Source organism: Peromyscus maniculatus, chromosome 4, assembly GCF_049852395.1.
Source record: "Peromyscus maniculatus bairdii isolate BWxNUB_F1_BW_parent chromosome 4, HU_Pman_BW_mat_3.1, whole genome shotgun sequence".
NCBI lineage: Eukaryota > Metazoa > Chordata > Mammalia > Rodentia > Cricetidae > Peromyscus > Peromyscus maniculatus.
The window spans coordinates 35,261,472-35,282,683 of NC_134855.1; the positions used below are offsets into that span (position 1 = coordinate 35,261,472).

Below are 21,212 nucleotides of genomic sequence, written 5' to 3' on the forward strand. Positions count from 1 at the left end.
GTGTACAAAGTTTGGTAAAGATCTGTTTTGAGACAGCATCTAATCTGTTGTCCAGAATGGCTTCAAATCCTACATTCCTTTTGACTCCACCTCCTAGAAATTGGGATTGCAAGTATCGGCTTTATCTGTTTTGTTAACTGCTGTGTCTTTGCTGATTAGTGTAGAAACTTGATGACTTTAGTAGCCATAGATTTTGGAATGTAGGCTAGTAGATAAGGAGTTAAGGTTGTACGTCCACTGTTTCTTTTTGGGGTATTTGCAGAAGTATCTTTATGGAATAATAAAATTTGGTATAATCCTAACACTCCAGTAACAGCTTTTAGGCATATGTTTGGGGGATGTAGGGATGGTTAGTAATATTTTTTTAGAGATTTATTTTCTTTTATCTGTATTGGCCTGCATGTATGTCTCTGCACCACATGCATGCTTAGAGCCTGTGGAATCAAGAAGGAGGTGTTGGATTCCCTGGTCTTGGAGTTACTGATGGATTCCGTACACCGTGTAGGCACTAGGAATCAAACCTGGGTCCCCTTAAAGAGCGTCCAGTGCTGTTAACCACTGAGCCATCTCTCTAGCCTCAGAAGAACTATTTTAACTTCAGAAAATGTAATGTACAGAAATCATTTTTGTAAATTTATTCTTAAAAACCAATTTTTTGAATTTAAGAATTTTCCTCAGAATTGTGGTTTCTTCCAAAAGCAACACTAGCACTCTAGTTGACTGCAGTACGAGAATGTAATCACCTCTTCCTTTCAGGCTGCTTTTTACTACTGACAAGAGGTCAATTTTTCCCCCTGTAATGTGTGTACATACTGTTAGCTCTAACACTGATTGCTAAGTGGTTAACAATAAATTGATTTCAGTTTAACTAAGGGTTCTTCAGGAAAGCAATGGTCTGCATGAGAAAAATGTTCATTACCTTTAATCCTAGACACACACATAAATTAGCAAGCTTCCCCTGCTGATGCCAAATGAATCACACAGATTGAAAAGCGCCGTGCGCCTCTCACGTTGTACTGTCACTAGGGCTGACTCTTTGGGGTGACCTTGCAGAACTAATCCTTCATAAGAAAACAAACTTTTCCTCAAGGGAGACTATGAATTAGGTAATTTAGAACTGATGAAAGATACTTCCAAGTGGATTCTGAAAATTTTATACCGTTTGCGAGTAGTTCTGTCTTCCCTCTGTGCTTGTTAATTTTATGCCGGGCACATATGTCTTCGCTTAAGCAGCTGATTCTCTACAGGTTCCAGGTACATGTCGCCTGGTAACTGTCACCTTCACCCTCTCAATGGCTTTTATTGCAGTGGAAGTTTTTGAGGGTCTCAGTAGTTGTACTTTTCTGACTATACTTCCTACCCACGTCACTCAATAGTAGAATCTTATACGTAAGTTTATCATTTGTGTTATTTAAAACCTGCCATGGGTTTTCCAGTTTGTGAGATGCTTGTATGTAAACTATGTCACCATGAAAGTTCTCTGACGTTTCTCACATTTTTTTTTTTTCCAACAAAAGGCCTTTTATCAAACCATAGCTTGGAATTTGAAGTTAGTATCCAACCTAACGTGACTGGTGGTTTAATCTAAGGGGGCAACAGTTTGGAGCCGCGTCCAAAATTTTCTAAGACATGAGATTGACTAAGAATTGTTAAATCCTTTTTAGAGAGGAAAAAAAAAATATGGGACACTGGTTTTCAGCATGTTAGAGTGAAATTTACTTCTCCTCTGGGACCCTGGCTGGTGGTAGGAACCTTTGGGAAAGGATAGGTTTTGAATGAGCAGTACTCTTCTCTGGGCTCCTTGAATTTAGAGCGCAGAGCTATGCAGGGCTGGCAGCCTTGCAGAGAAAGACTGGTCCTCCCCATAGTTTACATAAAGAAGAGGCACACATGGAGCTGATCAAAGATTTCTGTTTTATGTAAAATATTTTTGGTTTGCTTTTTAACAGTTGTTAGCCTCTCATCTCCTTACCCATTTGAATAAAGCTTTGAAATGTTTTAAGGGTATAATAAACATAAGAACTCTACTGCATGCACTTTAAATACATTTGTATAAGAGAGATTTCTTGAAAATCACTTAAACTGAATGTGATTGTTTCCCACCTAAGGAATTTCATTGCGGAACATACCTTTAACTCCAGCTCTCTGGGAGAATTCAGTCAAATGTGACAGCTATGTAGAGATGTCTACTACTCGATTTGAATATGACACTTTTCCGGATCCTTTCCACTTCTTTGACAACTTCACATTTTCTTGAAAGTGTGCGTTCAGACAATAGTTTGTAGGCAGCAATCCAAGGATTTTATTTTTTAATATAATTTATCTTATGCCGGTGAGTTTATTGTCTGCCAATGTGTCTATGCACTCTGAGCATGCTGGTACCCAAGGAGGTCAGAAGAGGGCGTCCTTTCCCCTGGACCTGTACTTATCTATGTGATGAGCTGCCACATAGGTACTGGGACTTGAACCCTGATCATCTGGAAGAAGGGCTAGTGCTCTTAACTGCTGCGCCATCTCTCCAGCCCCATGTACGGGTTTTACTAATGTTTGCTTACAGTTGCCCATTCTTTCAAGAGTATTTGTGTTTAATTTGTACAGCATATGTTAGTGAAAATTCTTGGCTAAGATTTAGAAAGATTTTTGTATCTGTGTGTGGGGCTTGTCTTTCTCTTTGATTATTGGCATAATACATTAGTGTCTTCTGTTTGGAAGATTCTCGTTGCTAACCTATTCCTCTCCATTTGGCCCGACCAATAGCTGCTATTTAGCAAATAAGCAAAAACAAACAAACACAAGACCACCCTCTTCTTTTCTCTATATTCTTGTTGACACTCCTGTCACTTGGACAAAGTGTCACGGGTTCAAGTCAAGGAACAAAGGCCTTACTTGGTGATTCCATTTTAGTTTCCAGAAAGTTAGGCTTTGCTTTCTCATGTACTTCTCAGGTTTTCTACCGTGGGTTGTGCAAAATGTCAAGTGTCCCAGGAAAATACTTTTCATAGACTCCAAGAAAGGTTGAAGAGTCATCGTTAATTGGCCATAGTAAAAGAAATTATAGGCATTTATTCCACTGACATTATCTAATGTGAATGGTCCAAAGAGTCAAAACCAAAACAACCGAAAGACGATTAATTAGCCTCACATTAGTAGATGGAGATGGTTGCAGGGTGATATTACCACATTTGCTCAGTTCCTTATTTTTTACCCTTTTTTTAAAATTTTAGGAATTTCTATGGATTAGGATGGAATAATAAGTAGTTCACTTCTTTTTTATTTTGCTTATTTGAACATGAATGCCAAACAGAAAATAAATTACTTTCTTCTTACTTCAGCCCTGAAAGCATGGGACTTCTTGATCCTGCAACCAGTGATGGGAGAGTTATTTTCTTCTTGCCTTGGCAGAAGATGACTATTGCTGGCACCACTGATTCAGCAACAGAAATCACACACCATCCTATTCCTTCAGAAGAAGACATCAACTTCATCTTGAATGAAGTGCGCAACTACCTGAGTTGTGATGTTGAAGGTAACGTAAGTGTTCCTGTAATGTTTCTTCCCTCTTTGATATCTTCCAGACTTTTCCAGGCCTTTCTTGCCTGTAGCCTGAAACATCACCACACCTTGAATGCTATAATCCTTAGCTTTTCCTCCCCTCCCCTCCCCTCCCCTCTCCTCCCCCTCCTATTCCCCCTCCCTTCCTCCATTAATCACTAATTAAGAAAATGCCCTATAAGCTTGCCTATAGCCCTTTCTTATGGGGCATTTTCTCATTTGAGGTTTCCTCCTCTCAGATGATTCTAGCTTGTATCAAGTTGACATAAAACTGGCTAGCAGACCTAGAATACCAGGCATCCCTTTTCCCATTTTATCTCTCTGGTTATTGGCCAGTTTTATGTCTGTGCCTCCTCCTACTCCCAGACAGAGTATTATTATGTAGCCCAAGCATGCTTTGAACTCATAACAATTCTCCTGTCTCAGTCTCTCTAGTGGAATTATAGGAGTATGCCATCACGTCTGGCTCAACTGTGTCATTTCATACTTAGACAGTTGGAAGTGGCCCTTAAATGGCTTCTTTGTTTTTATCTACCCCCCCTTCCATGTGTTCTATGGTCTAATGATTGTATTATTTATCTTTACCAAGTTAGGCAATATACGTTTAAGCCCTTGTCCCTTTGTTTCAGTGATGACTTCTGAGCTGTCCTTTGTATCATCACCATATCTTGGCATAAAATTTCACTTTAAGATGTCACCTGTCTTTCAGGGGCAGTGGTTATACTGCTAGCATGTCACAACCATATGTTCCAGCACTAGTCTAAGATATGTTCTTGGAGCTCCCCATGGGAAGGGAGTCTTTGTCTACAAAACTTGTTAGCTAATTGACATGTTACTACTCATGACTCTTTTGAGCAAAAGTAAGTTAGTTAGCTATTGGTGGTTTCGGGGATTTAATTTTACAATTTAATAAATAGTTCTCTTTGATTGCAGATATTACAACAATGGTAGAGTCAGTAGTTTAATCAGCTTGCATTAAAGAGTTGTCAAATCAAAAAGACCATGTTCTATGTATCCACATCTACAGGACTGTTGGTGGACTGGGCATACTTCACTTCAGTAGCTATACTTGTGGTAATGACACTCCAAAGTAGATATAGTGGGCAAGAATGAGTCTTTTCACACTTAGTTTTGGTAGGGAACAGATATCTCTCAGCTCAGTATGCATTGCCATGGGCCATCTTGAAACATAAGCACATTGGTCCATTGAACCTTTCACATTTAGGTGGTTTTCTTGCAATACTCTTGCCAACAAAGCAGATTTTAGTGACCATCTTCTTCCATGCTGTGTGTGTGTGTGTGTGATGTTTGATTTCTTCCCGAGGACAAAATCACTTTCTCACCTTCTCATTTTGCTTATGCTGAACTACGTTGGGAAGGGCACTCTGCTTGTGGTAGAGCTCAGCCTTCATAACTAAAGTTACTTTGGGGCTTCTTTCCTTCCTTCTTTTTCTTTCCTTCTTTCCCTCTCATCATAGTCCAAATGATCTCCATAGCATGTAGTTCAATGTTCTCATTCTGTGGTAGTGATAACCACATAGCCATTGGCTGCAGCCTCCAGGCTACGAAAAAGCTTTCAACATTTGGGGTCTCAGAGACCCACTCACTGATTTGCTGCACCTCAAACAGGAAGCTGAGGATTTGGTAGTGACATTACTTTTGCCATCTTTCTATGATCAAAGAGTCGGCTTAATGGTTTAGAAAGACAGTCTTCATCTGTTTTTATGAGCGGTCTTACAATGCTGGCTTCAGTGGAGGAAATACAGACACCATTTTTATCTGGATGCAGCTCACTAGCATTTACGAATCTTTCTTCCCTATATTGTTGTTCCGTTGTATAATCATGTATTGAACTAGTCAAAGAGCTTTAGAGAATGGTTCAAATAATTGTCTTAGTTTAATGGATTTGTCCATATTGTATATTATTAGTTACTTCTAATTTGAAGTAATGTATATAATTCTACCTGGAATAGAATCGCTTTGGATATTTGCAACAATATCATACAATTATTAAATAAATGTAATTAATTTTTACAACCAGTCTCTATGCTCAACACGTACTACCTGGAGGCAGCCATGCTTTGTTTAACATCTCTATTTAAGTATCTTAAACTTCCTTGTGGGTTGGGGATTTAGCTCAGTGGTAGAGTGCTTGCCTAGCAAGCGCAAGGCCCTGGGTTCGATCCTCAGCTCAAAAAAAAAAACTTCCTTGTAATTTAAACTTAATCCTTTGCTTGTCCATTGCAGATCTGGATGGAGCTTAGATGTCTGGCTGTGATTGTGTTTCAATATGATAATAATTCCCCACTCCTCTTTGTATTTGCTTGTATATAAAGTTTGTCAAGAGTAGGGTTATTGATGTACTCCATGATTGTGAGAACAAAGTATAGAACGAATTCAAGAGGCGACAAGAGTATAGACACTTTCTTAGGCCTTCCCAGGTACATGCAGAAAGGACGAGAAACCCGGCTCCTTACTGTGCTGTCAGGTTGGCTGTGCTCGAGGCAGCGGTGGGTCCTGGAAAGTCACTGTGTCCAGGATGAATGTGAAAATCTGCCCCGATAGGAGCTTTGACATCTGACAGAGGTGGTGGCACTTTTACTCTACCTATAATTAGAGAAGACTTGGCCGTTCCGGCTAGAGTCCTCTTCAAATCCCTTATCCTGTGGTTATCAGGGAAGTGGAGAAACTCGCAAAGACAGACTTCTTAATTTGAATGTTTACAAAAGTGGTTGAATACTACTGAGCAGGCTTTTCCCTTGGTGGCTTGGGCACCATCTTGATGAGACTCTGTGTCCTTTAGGTTTAGTATTCAGGAGGTGACAGCTCTATCGGCTGTATGCACCTTTCCTCTTAAATTTACACTTTAAACATTTAATGAAGAGCCCTCCTTCAGAGTTTCTTTGCATTCTCATTTCCAGTTGACTGGACTCCCCATATTTGAGAATCATACTTAGACCTGATAAAGGGGAGCAGTTGGCCGAAGCTCTCTGTGTCTTACGGTGAAGACTTTCATAGTCGTGGGCTTTCTCTAGGTATTTTGGTGGAATCCAGTAGCCTCTTACGTACTAATGAAATGTGAAAGAAATAAGCGTTGTCATCTCCAGACACTTTTAAAATTGTCTCTCTGTGCTGTCTTTCCCAGCTTTGCTGTCATGGAGTATTGTACGTGTCAGACACACTGCTTTTCGAGCATGTTTTTAGTTTCTCCCTTCTTCCTTCTCAGAGAGATGTAATCCCTGCATTAGTTGAAGCTGAGGGACAGTGACTTTTTTCCCCCCTCACAGCTTGATAGTATTGGGATGTTATGAGTCTTAAGTAAATCTGACTCTGATATGACCATCTAAATACTGTACAGTACTTTGGTTAGTGGTTCTGGGTTATACGGTGTGATATGGGGTCCGGTACAGACTGGATCAAGTAGTTTCTCTGTTCATTTTAAGGAAGCTGTCAGATACCTTTAGGATGATGTATGCCTGCATATGGTGTGTGTGTGTGTGTGTGTGTGTGTGTGTGTGTGTGTGTGTGTGTGTGTGTGTGTGTGTAGGCACAAGTATTGAGGACAGAGAACCACTTGGTTAAGTTCGTTCTCTCTGTCTCCCTTTATGGGAGTTGTTGGGACCAAATTCAGATTCCCTGGCTTGCACAGCAATTGCCTTTACCCTCTGATCCATCTTGGTAGCCCAGAGCTGCAGTTTTAAAATGTTTTGCTTTCATTGCATTTCATATGATATAATCATATGAAAAGGTTTTATTAAATGGATAAGTAAGTTCTGATAGCAGTTTCTGAGTCTCCTCAAATGGCTTGATCCTTAAGGGAGAGAGGGAGGAGAGGAGCGTCAAATCCTAACACTCCATGGTGCTCACAGCAGCTGGTGCACTTATGCAGGATGCCTGGGAACAGTTCTGCAGAGCATCTCGCCTGTTGCGAATAAACCCGTGTCTTCTTTTACAGTTTAGAAAGCTTTCTATTCGCAGGCTGAAATTTCTAGATGACTTGTTTGTTCTTTGTTGAAATGGGTAATTGATAGTTCTGCAGTCCGTGTTGAATTAGGAAGAAAAATGATCTTTTGAAAAATGTATCATTAAGTTACTGTGCAGAGGTTAATCAGAGGGACGCCATGATGGGGACCGAGTTACAAGTGCAGTGGACAGGGAGAGACAGAAGATGTGCTGGGCGCTTCCTCCAGGCGCACAGTGTTGGGGTGCTTCTCGAGGCCGCCTCTGCGCTTGCACATGGGCCTGCACATGTGCAGTTAGTAGTGTTTATAGATTGCCTGTTATTCAATTAACAGCCGGGCTGGTCATATCAACTCACTGCAGACCTGCCTTTTCCCTGCCAGAGATTGTACTCGGGTTATCAACTTACACAGGCTTGGCTGTCTTCCAGCTGTTTAATTAGAGTGTCACACGCCTTGCTTTTTCTAGTTTCATTAGTTTATAAATGTAATATGGTATCTTATTTCTGTGATTAACACTTCATTCCAGCAGGTTAAACACGCTGCTAGAGAAGTATTGATTTCTGACACGGTTTCCCTGTACCCATTTAGATATTTTCACATGGTTCTTTGGGATTTTTTTTTTTTTTTTTTTTTTGATTTTTCAAGACAGGGTTTCTCTGTGTAGCTTTGCGCCTTTCCTGGAACTCACTTGGTAGCCCAGGCTGGCCTTGAACTCACAGAGATCCGCCTGGCTCTGCCTCCCGAGTGCTGGGATTAAAGGCGTGCGCCACCACCGCCCGGCCGGGATTTTTTTTTTTTTTTGAGAGTGGTAAGCATGAGGGAGAACACCCCGAAATGCACACCTAAATGACAAATGCCAAGCAGAATCACATGCTTATGCTTAATTGTCCCTTCCTGTGGCTTTCATTTTTTATTAATTTTAAAACAAACACTTGTCTTGCCAAGGATATGAGAGGAAAAGTATTTATTATAATCTGAAACAATCACACTGAGTTTTTCTGTTTTCAAGGAGCTGTGATAAGCTCTGTTCACCTTTACTATTTCTGTTTTATTCTTCTGATCATAGAGTAAACCAACTGATTTATTGACGGTATAATAGAAATGAATTTGATAGGATCTCCCTATCTAGCATGGCCTGGAACTTTTTGTATAGACCAGGCTGATTTCTAGTTCAGAGACCTACCTGCTTCTGTCTCCTGAGTGCTGGATTTAAAACTGTACACCACTGGTCCCAGTTATCTGTTTATTATTTTTTAGCCAGGGTCTCAAGTTGTAGCCCAGGCTAGTCTTGAATTCATGGTAGTTCTGTCTCAACCTCTCAAATACAAGGATTCCATGCTGGAGACACCACTCTGGGCTGCTCAGAGAACCATATCAGTATTCCAGCAAATATTTTATAACTTTTACTTGGCACAACATTTAGAATACTGAGAGATTTCTGAATCATCGCTGCTAAAGACAAGTAACACGATGAGGAAGAGATGGAAGAGTAATGACGTCTTGCTTACCTGTGGGAACAGAATGAGTCTGAGTTCTAAGACACCAAAGCTCCAATTTGCTATGCTTTACACAGATTTTCTCCTGTGGACATTTAAAGCAGTTCTCAGTCACTACCTTCTCTTGGTTACAAATGTATATAATAGGACCAGTTTCAGAAAAATAATTTGAGCGGAAGTGTCTTAGTTCAGGTTTCCATTGCTGTGAAGAGACACCATGACCATGGCAACTCTTATACAGGATTTTTTTTTTTTTTTTTGAGACAGTGTTTCTCTGTGTAGCCCTAGCTGTTCTGGAAGTCTCTCTGTATATACCAGGTTGGCCTGGAACTCATGGAGTTTCACCTGCCTTTTCCCAAGTGCCAGGATTAAAGGTGTGCACCACCACTGCTCTGCTCAAAGGAAAACATTTAATTGAGGCTTGCTTACAGTTTCAGAGGTTTAGTTCATTATCAGTATGTTGGAGAAGGAGCTGAGAGTTCTACATCTTGATCCATTGGTAGCAGAATCACCTGCGTGTTACACTGACCATAGTTTGAGCAAAGTCACACCTTCTAATAGAGAGCATTTTTTTTTCAAATCACCCATATGAATATTTTTCATTTCTTTGATCTCATGAGGTTAGTAAGAACTGGATTGTTTAGGTATGAAAATACATTTTTCTGAGGAAAGCAAGTTACTCAAATGTCAGTGGGTGGCTGAGCCTTAGAGATGAAGGCAAGGTCGTCTTCATGTGACCAGCCATCTTGGTGATCTAATGGGATCAGCCTGCCCGTGTTCTAGGGAGCTTTTAGAGACAAGCATGTTAGCTATTTAAATTAACTGCAATTTCACTTCCCCAGTTACCTAAATCACGTTTCCAAAGATTAGCTGCTGCCTGCTGCTGCAGTTGGCTAGTGAATTAGACCGTGCCAATGGCAGACTTTTCCCACCCTGCAAAAACAGTTGTAGAACTGTCCTGCTCATCAGAGTCAAGAGCATTTAAATATTGTAGGGAAGGAAATGCTCAGGGTTAATGGAGTCCCTGAAATGAGGGAGGAGGTTCCAACTCATCATCTTCTAAAAGCAGGAATTCAGAGAGGGGAAGGCAGAAGAAGTGGTTAATTTAGTGATTGAACTATGACTTAGGTAGATGTTAATCCTCTTTGTTCCACCACCTCTAAGGATTCTTGCCCCATCCCCAGGACTGTTTCCTTCCTGGTTACAGCATGGCTGCGAAGCTTGCAGAAATGAGAAGACATGCTGGTGACTCGTTAGCCCAACTGTCCATTTCCCATAGAATCTCCTCCTTGGGTGAACTTTCATTTGGGTTTGCTTTGCTCTTGTTTATATGTTGCTTAAATAGATCATCAAAGGAGATGTCTGTCAGCTTCAGTTTGCTGCCATGTCTTTTCCTTGAAAGTGAGAATTAATGTTTCTGTGTTTAGTTGTTCTGTACTCCCTGCACGGAGCACACAGCTGCAGCTGTGAGCTTGAGCCATCATTGCTGAGTTTGCGTGGTAGTGGGCTGTACACTACAAACTTTTTTGAGCAAATAACATTTTGAGTCATTCATAAGAATTATTGTGTCAAGTTTGGGAGGGGTGGGCAGATAGAGTGTAGGTAGATGGATGGATGGATGGATGGATGGATGGATGGATGGATGGATGGATGGATGATACATAGGGAGATGACTTGACTTTACTCTGGCTTAATAATGTGAAAGTTCTGTAGGCCATACAAAATACTTCATACTCTAAGTAAATTTTTATTATCCTTAAAATGTATCTTAATAATTTAATTCCAATATCCATCTGATAAATTTTTTTGCCTTGTTTTCAATCTATATTACTTCCTTTTTTAAATTTAGATTGTATTTTTTTGAGAATTTTATATATGAGTATAATAAGTGCATTATGCTACCACATTCTCCCTTGGATGCCTGTGTACCTTACCCACTCCATCTCAAAATGATGACATCTTCGTGATTGATAAAAATTTCAAGCTAAAAAAGCAAATGCTAAGATACAGAATGTAAAGAACTTTTCTGGTTGTGAACTCTTTCTTCTTGATGATGAGCCTGAGGACCAGTCCCAGGAGTAAGGAGGGAGGTGAGATTAATCTGTTGACTGTTTTCCACAACGATCCTTCATGAGTGAACTCCTTGAGTATCTCAGGTTCCTCTTTTTCAGACAGTATAGCCTTGGGTGTGTCTTGTGTTTTGTCCATTAGAGTGGAAGTGGCGAATCCTTGGCCAGATAACTGCTTTGCATGTGCTTCACATTTATTCTGGAACCCCCACTTTTCCCTAAAATACTTAAGAATTTAGTCATGGAGCTTCAAGATTTTAATCCAGATTCCTGATCAGTGTGGCTCCCAAGGGAATTTCGCAGACATGGGAGGGACTGTACACGGACCACAGTGACATTGGAGGTGGTTTGGTTGTTTTATTTTTGACTCTGAGAGCTGTGTAAACGCTAATGGAAATAATAGCAATGTCCTAGTTAGGTATTTTATAGCGATTAAAGCACCTTACACTATTTATGCTAAAAAAAAATGTTGAGACTTGTAGAACTCTGTGAAGCTGGGTTACCCCTAGGCCACAGAAATCTCAGGATCTATTTGAGAAAATTGATGGCTCACAGAGACTGGAGCAGTAATCAGGGAGCCTGCATGGGACTGACCTAGGCCATCTACACATGGTTGTATAGCCTGGTGTTCTTATGGGACTCCTAACAGTGGGGGTGAGGGCTGTCTCGGACATTTTTGCTGACTTTAGGGACCCTTTTCCTTCTACTAGGTTGCCTTGTCCAAAGCCTTAATATGAGGGTTTGTGCTTAGTCTTACTGTAACTTGTTATAGCATGTGTGGTTGATATCCCCAGGAGGCCTGCCCTTTTCTGAAGGGAAATGGAAGAATGGATCTGGGGAAGAAGGGAGGCAGAGGGAAGAGACTTGGAGGAGAGGAGGGAGGGGAAACTGCAGTTGGGATGTAATATATGAGAGAAGAATAAATAAATGAAGTTTTACACACACACACACACACACACACACACACACACACACACACACACACACACACACACACACACACCAGAGGGCTAGACCTGGGGTAGAGTCCTGGCATAAGGACTCATGTTCTTGCTTCCCTTGATCCAGTGCTGCTGTTGGACGTCCATTCCCTCTTTCAGAGTAGAGTCATTTTAAGACTGGCCCTTAATCAACGACATTAAACTATGGCACATTTGCTTTAGTTGAATTAATCTTTACCAGAAAGCTAATTTGTGTTTGAAACAGGATCTATGTAGCCACTAGATAAGCCACTGAAACTTAATATGTAGTCTAGGCTGGCCTCTAAATTGTGGAGTAAGGATTACAGGTGTCCCTGACCTGATGGTAGACACCACTGATCTGTGTCCCTCACCCATTAGATCAATAATAAATGCTTTTCAGCAGTTATCTGATTGCTTGGTATCAGTAATAGTATTTTGCTAAAGATAAGAGAGAATAATTTTATAGCATCTTGACTATTGAGAGAGCTTTCATACCTCACATGTATTACGCGGCTACCGGGAGGAGCCAATGTGCCCATCTCTGGGTCAGTTACAGAGGCTAGGGTTGAGAAGAGAAGAGAGAATAGAAATTGTCAGCAGTTGAGGGACGCCTCAGTTTGAGGAGTAAAGCCAGAAAGAACCAAGTTTGATGCTGGTACACCGTAAAAAGCTGTTTGCCCAGGACGAGTTAGTCACTCGTGATAGTTGCTTAAGGAGAACTATCCCCAGTCCTTTGGGGATCCATGAGTGGAAAGGAGAGGACCGGGATTAGCAACTGTCTTTGACAGAGTTGGGCCTGCTGCGGCTGTTCATGGCGGAGTGGAGTGGAGGGAGAACAAACACATCTGGCCACAGAGTTCTGTCATGAAGATCTTTGTAATTCTGGTGGAGAGAGCCAGGGTTCTCCTAGAAGGAAACATACCAGTTTATAAATGTCTTCTTTTCTCTTGATGGTAATCTTTTTTCCCCGTTGGGGTTCGTGACACTGGCTTCTGTGGCTTTCTCTTTGACACCTTTGCTTGTGGTCTTCAGGTCCTTTGCTCGCTCAAGCAAATTATTTTTGTGTCACAGAATTCCCACCCTCACAGTTAGTTGTTCCACTTCAGGTTACTTTCTCAGCCCTCACCTGTGCTGCTATACTCCTGCTGAATGCTTTCCTGCGCATTCCTACTTTTGTGAAAATGGTTTTGATTTCTACCAGTGAGAAGAGGGGATGTCCTGGCAGCATGGAGCGGTATCCGGCCCCTTGTCACTGATCCCAACTCTGCAGACACTCAGTCCATCTCTCGAAATCACGTTGTTGAAGTCAGTGAGAGTGGCCTCATCACAATAGCAGGTATTTGGGGGGGGGCGGGGGTTGACTCATTTTTTGGATTGTTCCCCTTCACTCTAATGAATGAGTCTTTTGATTTTATGATTCCTAGTAGAACCTTTGCCAAATTTCTTGCCAAGAGGTGACTGTTGTTATTATTGGTAACTGGTTAATTATCAGAAAAATTGAGAATGCCAGCTTAACAGCTTAACAATCTCTCTCGTAGGTGGGAAGTGGACGACATATCGCTCTATGGCAGAAGACGCTGTGAATGCAGCTATCAAGGTTCACAACCTGAAGGCAGGACCATGTCGGACAGTTGGGCTGTTCCTCCAAGGAGGCAAAGATTGGAGCCCCACACTCTACATCAGGCTGGTCCAGGACTATGGGCTTGAGAGTGAGGTTCGTGTGCATTGCCATACTACCTTGCTTTGATGCCGAGATCACATTCAGTAGCCATGGTGTGGCCTCTCTGATTCAGAGTGACCTTTTGCTCTGCTTATCACTCTTGTGTTCCGCAAAAGAAAACAAGAAAAGATGGCCCAACTTTATTATAGTCACCTAAAAAGTGATGAACGTTGGTTTCTCTTTGAAATCTGCAATTTATTTGATTGGTTCCTAGTGTACAAATTCCCCCCATTTCTTTGCATCGTGAGTGTGAGCAGGGCTGTTTCTCAGAAGGGCCAATGTGAGGCTGAAGCTTCATCCGTCACTGATCTGGTGCTGCATGAATGCCGAGTCAGCGCTGGCCTAAGCATTCCGAACCCAAGTGGTTTCCTCCTACAAAGTCCGGACCTAACCCTCCCTGAGGACTATTAGTTACAGGCTGTGGGAAAGCTGACAGCCGAAGGATGTAGTGTTGTTTTGGTCTGTACCTTAACGGAATGACTCCCCAGTGCCTGTCTAATGCAGTGTTATTTCTGTAGGTGGCACAGCATCTTGCCGCCACCTATGGTGACAAGGCTTTCGAGGTGGCCAAAATGGCAAGTGTGACTGGAAAGCGATGGCCTGTTGTTGGGGTGCGTCTTGTGTCAGAATTTCCATACATCGAAGCAGAGGTATGTGGTGGTCACAGGAACTGCGCTCTGCCATTCACCTGTTCATTCTATCGTTAGCAATTACGGACTGCTAAGTTTTTAAAGCACACATGTCAGCCGAAATCTGGAGTAAAGTCTCTGGCTTTCACAAGCCTTTCACAGTGATGTTGTTGGTGGTAATAGCATGAATGCGAATTCCAGAGTTCGTTCAGAGAGTTACAAGACTACAAATTTGGTTGGTTGTCTCAGAACTCGTAGCTCATTTAAGTTCGCATCCCTTCCATCTTGACTGGTTCCTTGTCCTCCTGCTTTGATAATTTCTCAGAGATTTGTCTTATTTCTCAACGTTCTTTCTGATGCTATGAAAGCAGAGACCGTGCTTTGTATATTTGTAATTCCTTATGCCTTAAGTCGGTGTCTGGTAAACTCCACTTGGTGGTCCCCGAGGCAGTAAACTTGACAGCCTAAGGAGTTGACACTGTAACTCTTCTGTCCTTGTCCCTTGCATAGTCAGCCACGTAAACGAATGTCTCTACTGTGCATCAGCAAGGAGAAGTGTTTCCTGTGGCTGGTGGGAGGTGCTGCAGTTTGCATGTCTGTGCCTCGTTCTCCTTAGAAGAAGGAGGCGGCATTCGCTCTTATCTGGCTCACCCCATTTTCCAGCCTACTGTGGTAGGCAGAAGGAGGGCTTGTGCTGTGCCACAAGAGTGCCTGCGTCTGATGGAGAAGCCAAGCAGCTAGAGAAAAATATCAGCTTTTCTTAAGGCATTTAAAAAAAATATAAAACTGGACTATTTTAAAAAAGAGTCAAACTAGCATTTTTTTCTTTAATTTAGGTGAAATATGGGATTAAAGAATATGCCTGCACTGCCGTTGACATGATTTCACGTCGCACTCGCCTAGCCTTTCTCAATGTCCAGGCTGCAGAGGAAGCGCTGCCCAAGATTGTTGAAATAATGGGCAGAGAACTGAACTGGAGTGAGGCTAAGAGACAGGTACTGCATAAAAGTCTTTATGACCACAGTTCCATTTATAAGCGTGTAACAGCTTGGTCTGTTTGTAAAGGCTTGCATAACTTTTGATGACGGTTTTAGGTTTCCTGTTAACTTCTGTATATATACATTTTTAATATTGCTAGGTCTTACGAAAATGAAAGATATTCTTAGGATAATTGTGTTGTTATAGAAATCTAGAGAATGCTTTTTAATCCCTGGTCATAATTCCTGGGAAAGAAAGATATGAATAACGGTTGGGTGCAGCCTTTTCTAAGTCTCATTGAAAACACTCTGAGAACATGATTAGTAGAATTTCTGCTCTTGATAATCCTTTGATAAGAATAGTGGTTTCACTGCCTGACCACAAAGGGCTTATTATTTGTATCACTTAATATTTTGAAAGATGAGAGACCTTTACAATATGAAGAAAGACCAAAGTACCATTTGATGTCTTATATTTATTACCAAATTAAAAAAATAATTCCAGTGATGCTTGGATATGCATGAGGGCATAAACATATACACACATACATATATACATAAACCCACGCCTTTCCACGCTCCCCTCCCCCCACACCTGGCCTTGTGGTAATTAATAGAAAATCATCTTCTCCTTCTCCTTCCTTTTTCCTTCCTTCTCCTTCTTTCTTCTCCTTCCTTCTCCTTCTTCCTCCTTCCTTCTTCCTTCCTTTTTCCTCCTTCTTGCTCCTTCTTTCTTCTAACCCAAACTATTTTCATGTGCAGAGGGATCACATTACTTTCAAACACTGAAAAGATATCTTCTTCATTTACTGAACCCTGTTCTTTCTTTAACTGAATCTGTACACCTTTCTGTGATATGTCCCTGATTAACTCTGGACAAACTCACCAAGGATATCCACACTGCATGACACGATACACTTGTCAGCTCATGGTGCTCACTTTATTTGGCCAGGTAGTTAGTTACATTTGGCACAGTTGATTCAACTCTCCCTCTTGAATTGAGTTGAGAGAGTTTGCAATGTAGTCCAGGCTGGCTTTGAGGTCTCCATACTGCTTTTACCTCTGAGGTACTATGATAGTAGGTGTATCTATAATCCCTGGTTTGAATCCTTTTTTATACTTGGGAGGAATATTTCTTTTGAGTGTCTGCATTGCTCCTTCAAGTGCTGTCCCTAGAGCTCTCTCCACATCTTAACAGCTCATTGCGCCTCAGTTGCTTAGTTCTCAACTTTAGCACCATACTTCATGTATTCACTCATAGCTTGTCTAAAGCCACTCAATCTTTCCGTAATCATCTTCACATCATGATTGAGTCTCACCCTTCCTTATCGCATTCATTATTGTTACCTTGATATAGGCTACTGGTATGTCTCATGATCATTGAACTGGCTTTGGGGATTTTATGAGAAAATAATCCATACTTATCATTGGATATATCCAGAAGCCATTGCAGAATGTACTTTTTTAAATTGGCTTTTGATATATTAGATATATTTGTATATATTAGATATGATCATCAAGGACTTAAGGCTGGTAGGTGGGGCAAGTGACTGACTGAGATTAGGCTAGGAACACTGCAAGGTATACAAATTGGAGCAATAGAAGAACTAAAAAGAATAGATACTAAGGTCGGGGGAGTTTTAAGAGGACTAAGGGAGCTGTGACTCAGAGGATAACAGTACATTAGGACTACTGTAACAGAATACTGCTAGTGGCATGCTTCAGATAGCAAACATTTATTTCTCAAAATCATTTCTTTACTTTCTAACATGAAGCCTAGGGTCAAGGCACCAGCAGGTCTCCCTACCTTTTATGGTTCACGGACAGAAGGCTCCTTGGCATATTCACATGTCTAGTGAATGAGCATTATCAAGCATTCATTGATGTTGCACACAGGATTGGGCCTATAGCCTAGCCTTCAAGTGTTCATATTATGATGTAGATCCTAAAGGTGGAATTCCTGGGAAATGTGGGAGAAAGGGTAGGTTCAAAGGCTTAAGTTTAGTCCATTATCATCATGTATGGAATTGCAGCCATGTACTGTCATGCCCAGCTGCAAAGGGGTGTCCTTTACCCAAATTTTATAATTGAGGAAGCAGACTTAGTTTCTATAAGCACTGAGCTGTAGAGCTGGGTTCAAAGCCTGTCCCCTCACGCTTTCCTGCTGCCTCCGTACTGCCTTATAACTCTCCCAGTTTTTGAGTCTTAGCTTTTCATGGAGACAACACAAGAATGTCACTGCCTACCATTTTTCTATGTAGAAAAATCGGGGATATGTTCTTATAAAAATTATGATTGGAATGGTTAGATAGGAGCATATTTTGTGCTAAGAGGTAGGAAAGAGAAAATTCTAAAAACGGTTGTGCTTAACATTTCCAGGTAAACTGGGATTTAACTCAATTTCAAACTTTGTGAGGAGACAGACATTCTTAGGAGCACTCCTAATCTCTTTAAAGTAACAAAGACTAAACAGCTAAAGATATTATTCAGTTTCTGAGGCACAGCAGCTTAATGAGAACAGTGGACAGTCTGGAGAGTACAAAAGAGAAGGAAAAAAGAATTAAAAGGTTAGAAAGTTGTACTTCTGAGAAAAGGTTAAAAGCTTTGGGATTATTTAACCTGCAAAAGCGAAAGAGGAACAGGGTGATAAATAACTCTGCATAGATGAATTGTGTTGTTTCTACGGTCAATACCTAATGAGTGACCCGTATACTGAGCATAGTGCCAAATAGTTTAGGGGAATAATAAATAGCTCATAGTTTCAAGGACCCTGAACTCTAACTAGGTGGATATTGCACATGCCTATGTCAGAAATGCATGTGTATTTTCAAAGTTTACAGATATACTTAGAGACATCGTTCTTGGAGACTGAAAGTCAGCTAACATGGAAGACTAGAGTAGGCAGGGCAGCACTCTCTGTTGAGTTGGGGGGTGATGGAGGAACAGGAAAAGACATGAAGGGAAGTATCATCGCCAAACTCTGTACTCCTGGGGGTGAATTAATGTGTGGGAGAAGATGACTCCATGGGCAAGCAAGGGGACTTGGCGTCACATAAATAAAAGAAACTTTAGTTCAGATGCTTTGGAACTTTTGAAATGCTGTGTGTTTTGTCAGTTCCAACAGAGAAATTTCCTTGGAGGCCTCAGACTAAACTTGCTTTTGAGGAGGTCTGAGCAGGAAAGGGCATAGGCCTCACTCAGAACATACTTAGAGAAATGCTGTCTGGAGAGAAAGGCAGATATTGTAATTTTCATATAAGGTACATTTTTATTTTCATTGTGAGACTTTAAATTTCCAATTTAAAACAGACAGAAGACACAGTCAAATAGGAGGTGACTCTGCATAAGTTTTATTCCAGTCAGGGAATGCAATACCAATTTCAAAAAGCAGAAAGCAAATATGTCTTTGCAATCTAGGAACGGTCTTCATATTGATCATGACTGATTTTCTAAATTATGTTCATTAATTTTGATATGTTCCCTAAGTTTATTATCATTTAGCAGGAAGTGTGGGCTATGGGAGGCTAATAAGGGGTCACTAAGGAAAAATGTTTTTTTTTTTTTTTTTTTTTTTTTTATTTTTATTTTTATTTATTTATTTATTTTTTTTGTGATATATATTTTTTATTTTACAATACCATTCAGTTCTACATATCAGCCATGGGTTCCCCTATTCTCCCCCCTCCCACGCCCTCCCCTTACCCCCAGCCCACCCTCCATTCCCATCTCCTCCAGGACAAGTCCTCCCCCGAGGACTGTGATCGACTTGGTAGACTCAGTCCAGGGAGGTCCAGTCCCTTCCTCCCAGACTGAGCCAGGTGTCCCTGCATAAGTTCCTGGTTTCAAACAGCCAACTCATGGAATGAGCACAGGACTTGGTCCCACTGCCTAAATGCCTCCCAAACTGATCAAGCCAATCAACTGTCTCACCTATTCAGAGGGCCTGATCCAGCTGGGAGCCCCTCAGTCTTTGGTTCATAGTTCATGTGTTTCCATTCATTTGGCTATTTTTTTTTTCAATAATTGAGTAAAACTGAAATTTATTATATGCCACAGTCGTCCTACGGACCTCCATGCTATATATATATATAGCCTCTATGGTTCTATGGGTTGTGGTCTGATTGTTCATTTTATATCTAGAATCCACCAATGAGTGAGTACATACCATAACTGTCTTTCTGGGTTTGGGTTACCTCACTCAGGATGATATTTTCTAGTTCCATCCATTTGCCTGCAAATTTCATGCTTTCATTGTTTTTCTCTGCTGAGTAGTACTCCATTGTGTATATGTACCACATTTTTTTCATCCATTCTTCCGTTGATGGGCATCTAGGTTGTTTCCAGGTTCTGGCTATTACAAATAGTGCTGCTATGAACATAGCTGAGCATGTATCTTTATGGTATGTATCAGCATTCTTTGGGTATATGCCCAAGAGTGGGATGGCTGGGTCTTGAGGTAGTTTGATTCCTAATTTTCTGAGAAACCGCCATACTGATTTCCATAGTGGTTGTACAAGTTTACATTCCCACCAACAGTGGAGGAGTGTTCCCTTTGCTCCACATCCTCTCCAACATTGACTGTCATTGGTGTTTTTGATCACAGCCATTCTGACAGGTGTAAGGTGGTATCTCAGAGTCGTTTTGATTTGCATTTCTCTGATGATTAAGGATGTTGAGCATTTCTTTAAATGTCTTTCAGCCATTTGTAGTTCTTGTTTTGTGAATTCTCTGTTTAGCTCTTTAGCCCATTTTTTAATTGGACTGTTCAGTGCTTTGATGTCTAGTTTCTTGAGTTCTTTATATATTGTGGAGATCAATCCTCTGTCAGATGTGGGGTTGGTGAAGATCTTTTCCCAATCTGTTGGCTGTCTTTTTGTCTTATTGACTGTGTCTTTTGCCCTGCAAAAGCTTCTCAGTTTTGAGAGGTCCCATTTATTAATGGTTGTGCTCAGGGTCTGTGCTGTCGGTGTTTTATTTAGGAAATGGTCTCCAGTGCCAATGCGTTCAAGAGTGCTTCCTATCTTCTTTTCTATTAAGTTTAGTGTAACTGGATTTATGTTTAGGTCTTTGATCCACTTGGACTTGAGTTTTGTGCATGGTGACAGATATGGATCTATTTGTAATCTTTTACATATTGACATCCAGTTATGCCAGCACCATTTGTTGAAGATACTTTCTTTGTTCCATTGTATAGTCTTGGCTCCTTTGTCAAAAACCAGGTGTTCATATGTGCATGGATTAATGTCAGGGTCTTCAATTCGATTCCATTGGTCCGTATGTCGGTTTTTATACCAGTACCAAGCTGTTTTTATTACTATAGCTCTATAGTAGAGTTTGAGGTCCGGGATGGTGATGCCTCCAAGGGTTGCTTTATCGTATAGGATTCTTTTAGCTATCCTGGGTCTTTTGTTTTTCCATATAAAGTTGAGTATTTTTCTTTCCAAGTCTGTGAAGAATTGTGTTGGGATTTTGATGGGGATTGCATTGAATCTGTAGATTGCTTTTGGTAAGATTGCCATTTTTACTATGTTAATCCTACCTATCCATGAGCATGGGAGATCCTTCCATTTTCTGATATCTTCTTCAATTTCTTTCTTTAGAGATTTAAAGTTCTTATCAAAAAGGTCTTTCACTTGTTTAGTTAGTGTTATCCCAAGGTATTTTATATTATTTGTGGCTATTGTAAAGGGTGATGTTTCTCTGACTTCTTTCTCAGCCCTTTTATCATTTGTGTATAGGAGGGCTACTGATTTTTTTGAGTTGATCTTGTATCCTGCCACTTTACTGAAGGAGTTTATCAGCTGTAGAAGTTCCCTGGTAGAGTTTTTGGGGTCACTTATGTATA

At 40.9% G+C, this 21,212-nt stretch overlaps 1 protein-coding gene across 6 annotated transcripts in view; it reads left to right on the forward strand.

Moving 5' to 3' along the window:
* The window catches only part of Gpd2 (glycerol-3-phosphate dehydrogenase 2), a 152,086-nt gene that overhangs the window by 117,166 nt on the left and 13,708 nt on the right, over positions 1 to 21,212 (forward strand). For all 6 annotated transcript variants that reach the window (XM_015986392.3, XM_006992807.4, XM_076569499.1 and 3 more), the window contains exons 9-13: positions 3,333 to 3,526; positions 13,243 to 13,377; positions 13,580 to 13,755; positions 14,280 to 14,411; positions 15,227 to 15,385. In XM_015986392.3, coding sequence (XP_015841878.1) covers positions 3,333 to 3,526; positions 13,243 to 13,377; positions 13,580 to 13,755; positions 14,280 to 14,411; positions 15,227 to 15,385 — 796 coding nt within the window. The remainder of the gene's footprint in view (positions 1 to 3,332; positions 3,527 to 13,242; positions 13,378 to 13,579; positions 13,756 to 14,279; positions 14,412 to 15,226; positions 15,386 to 21,212) is intronic.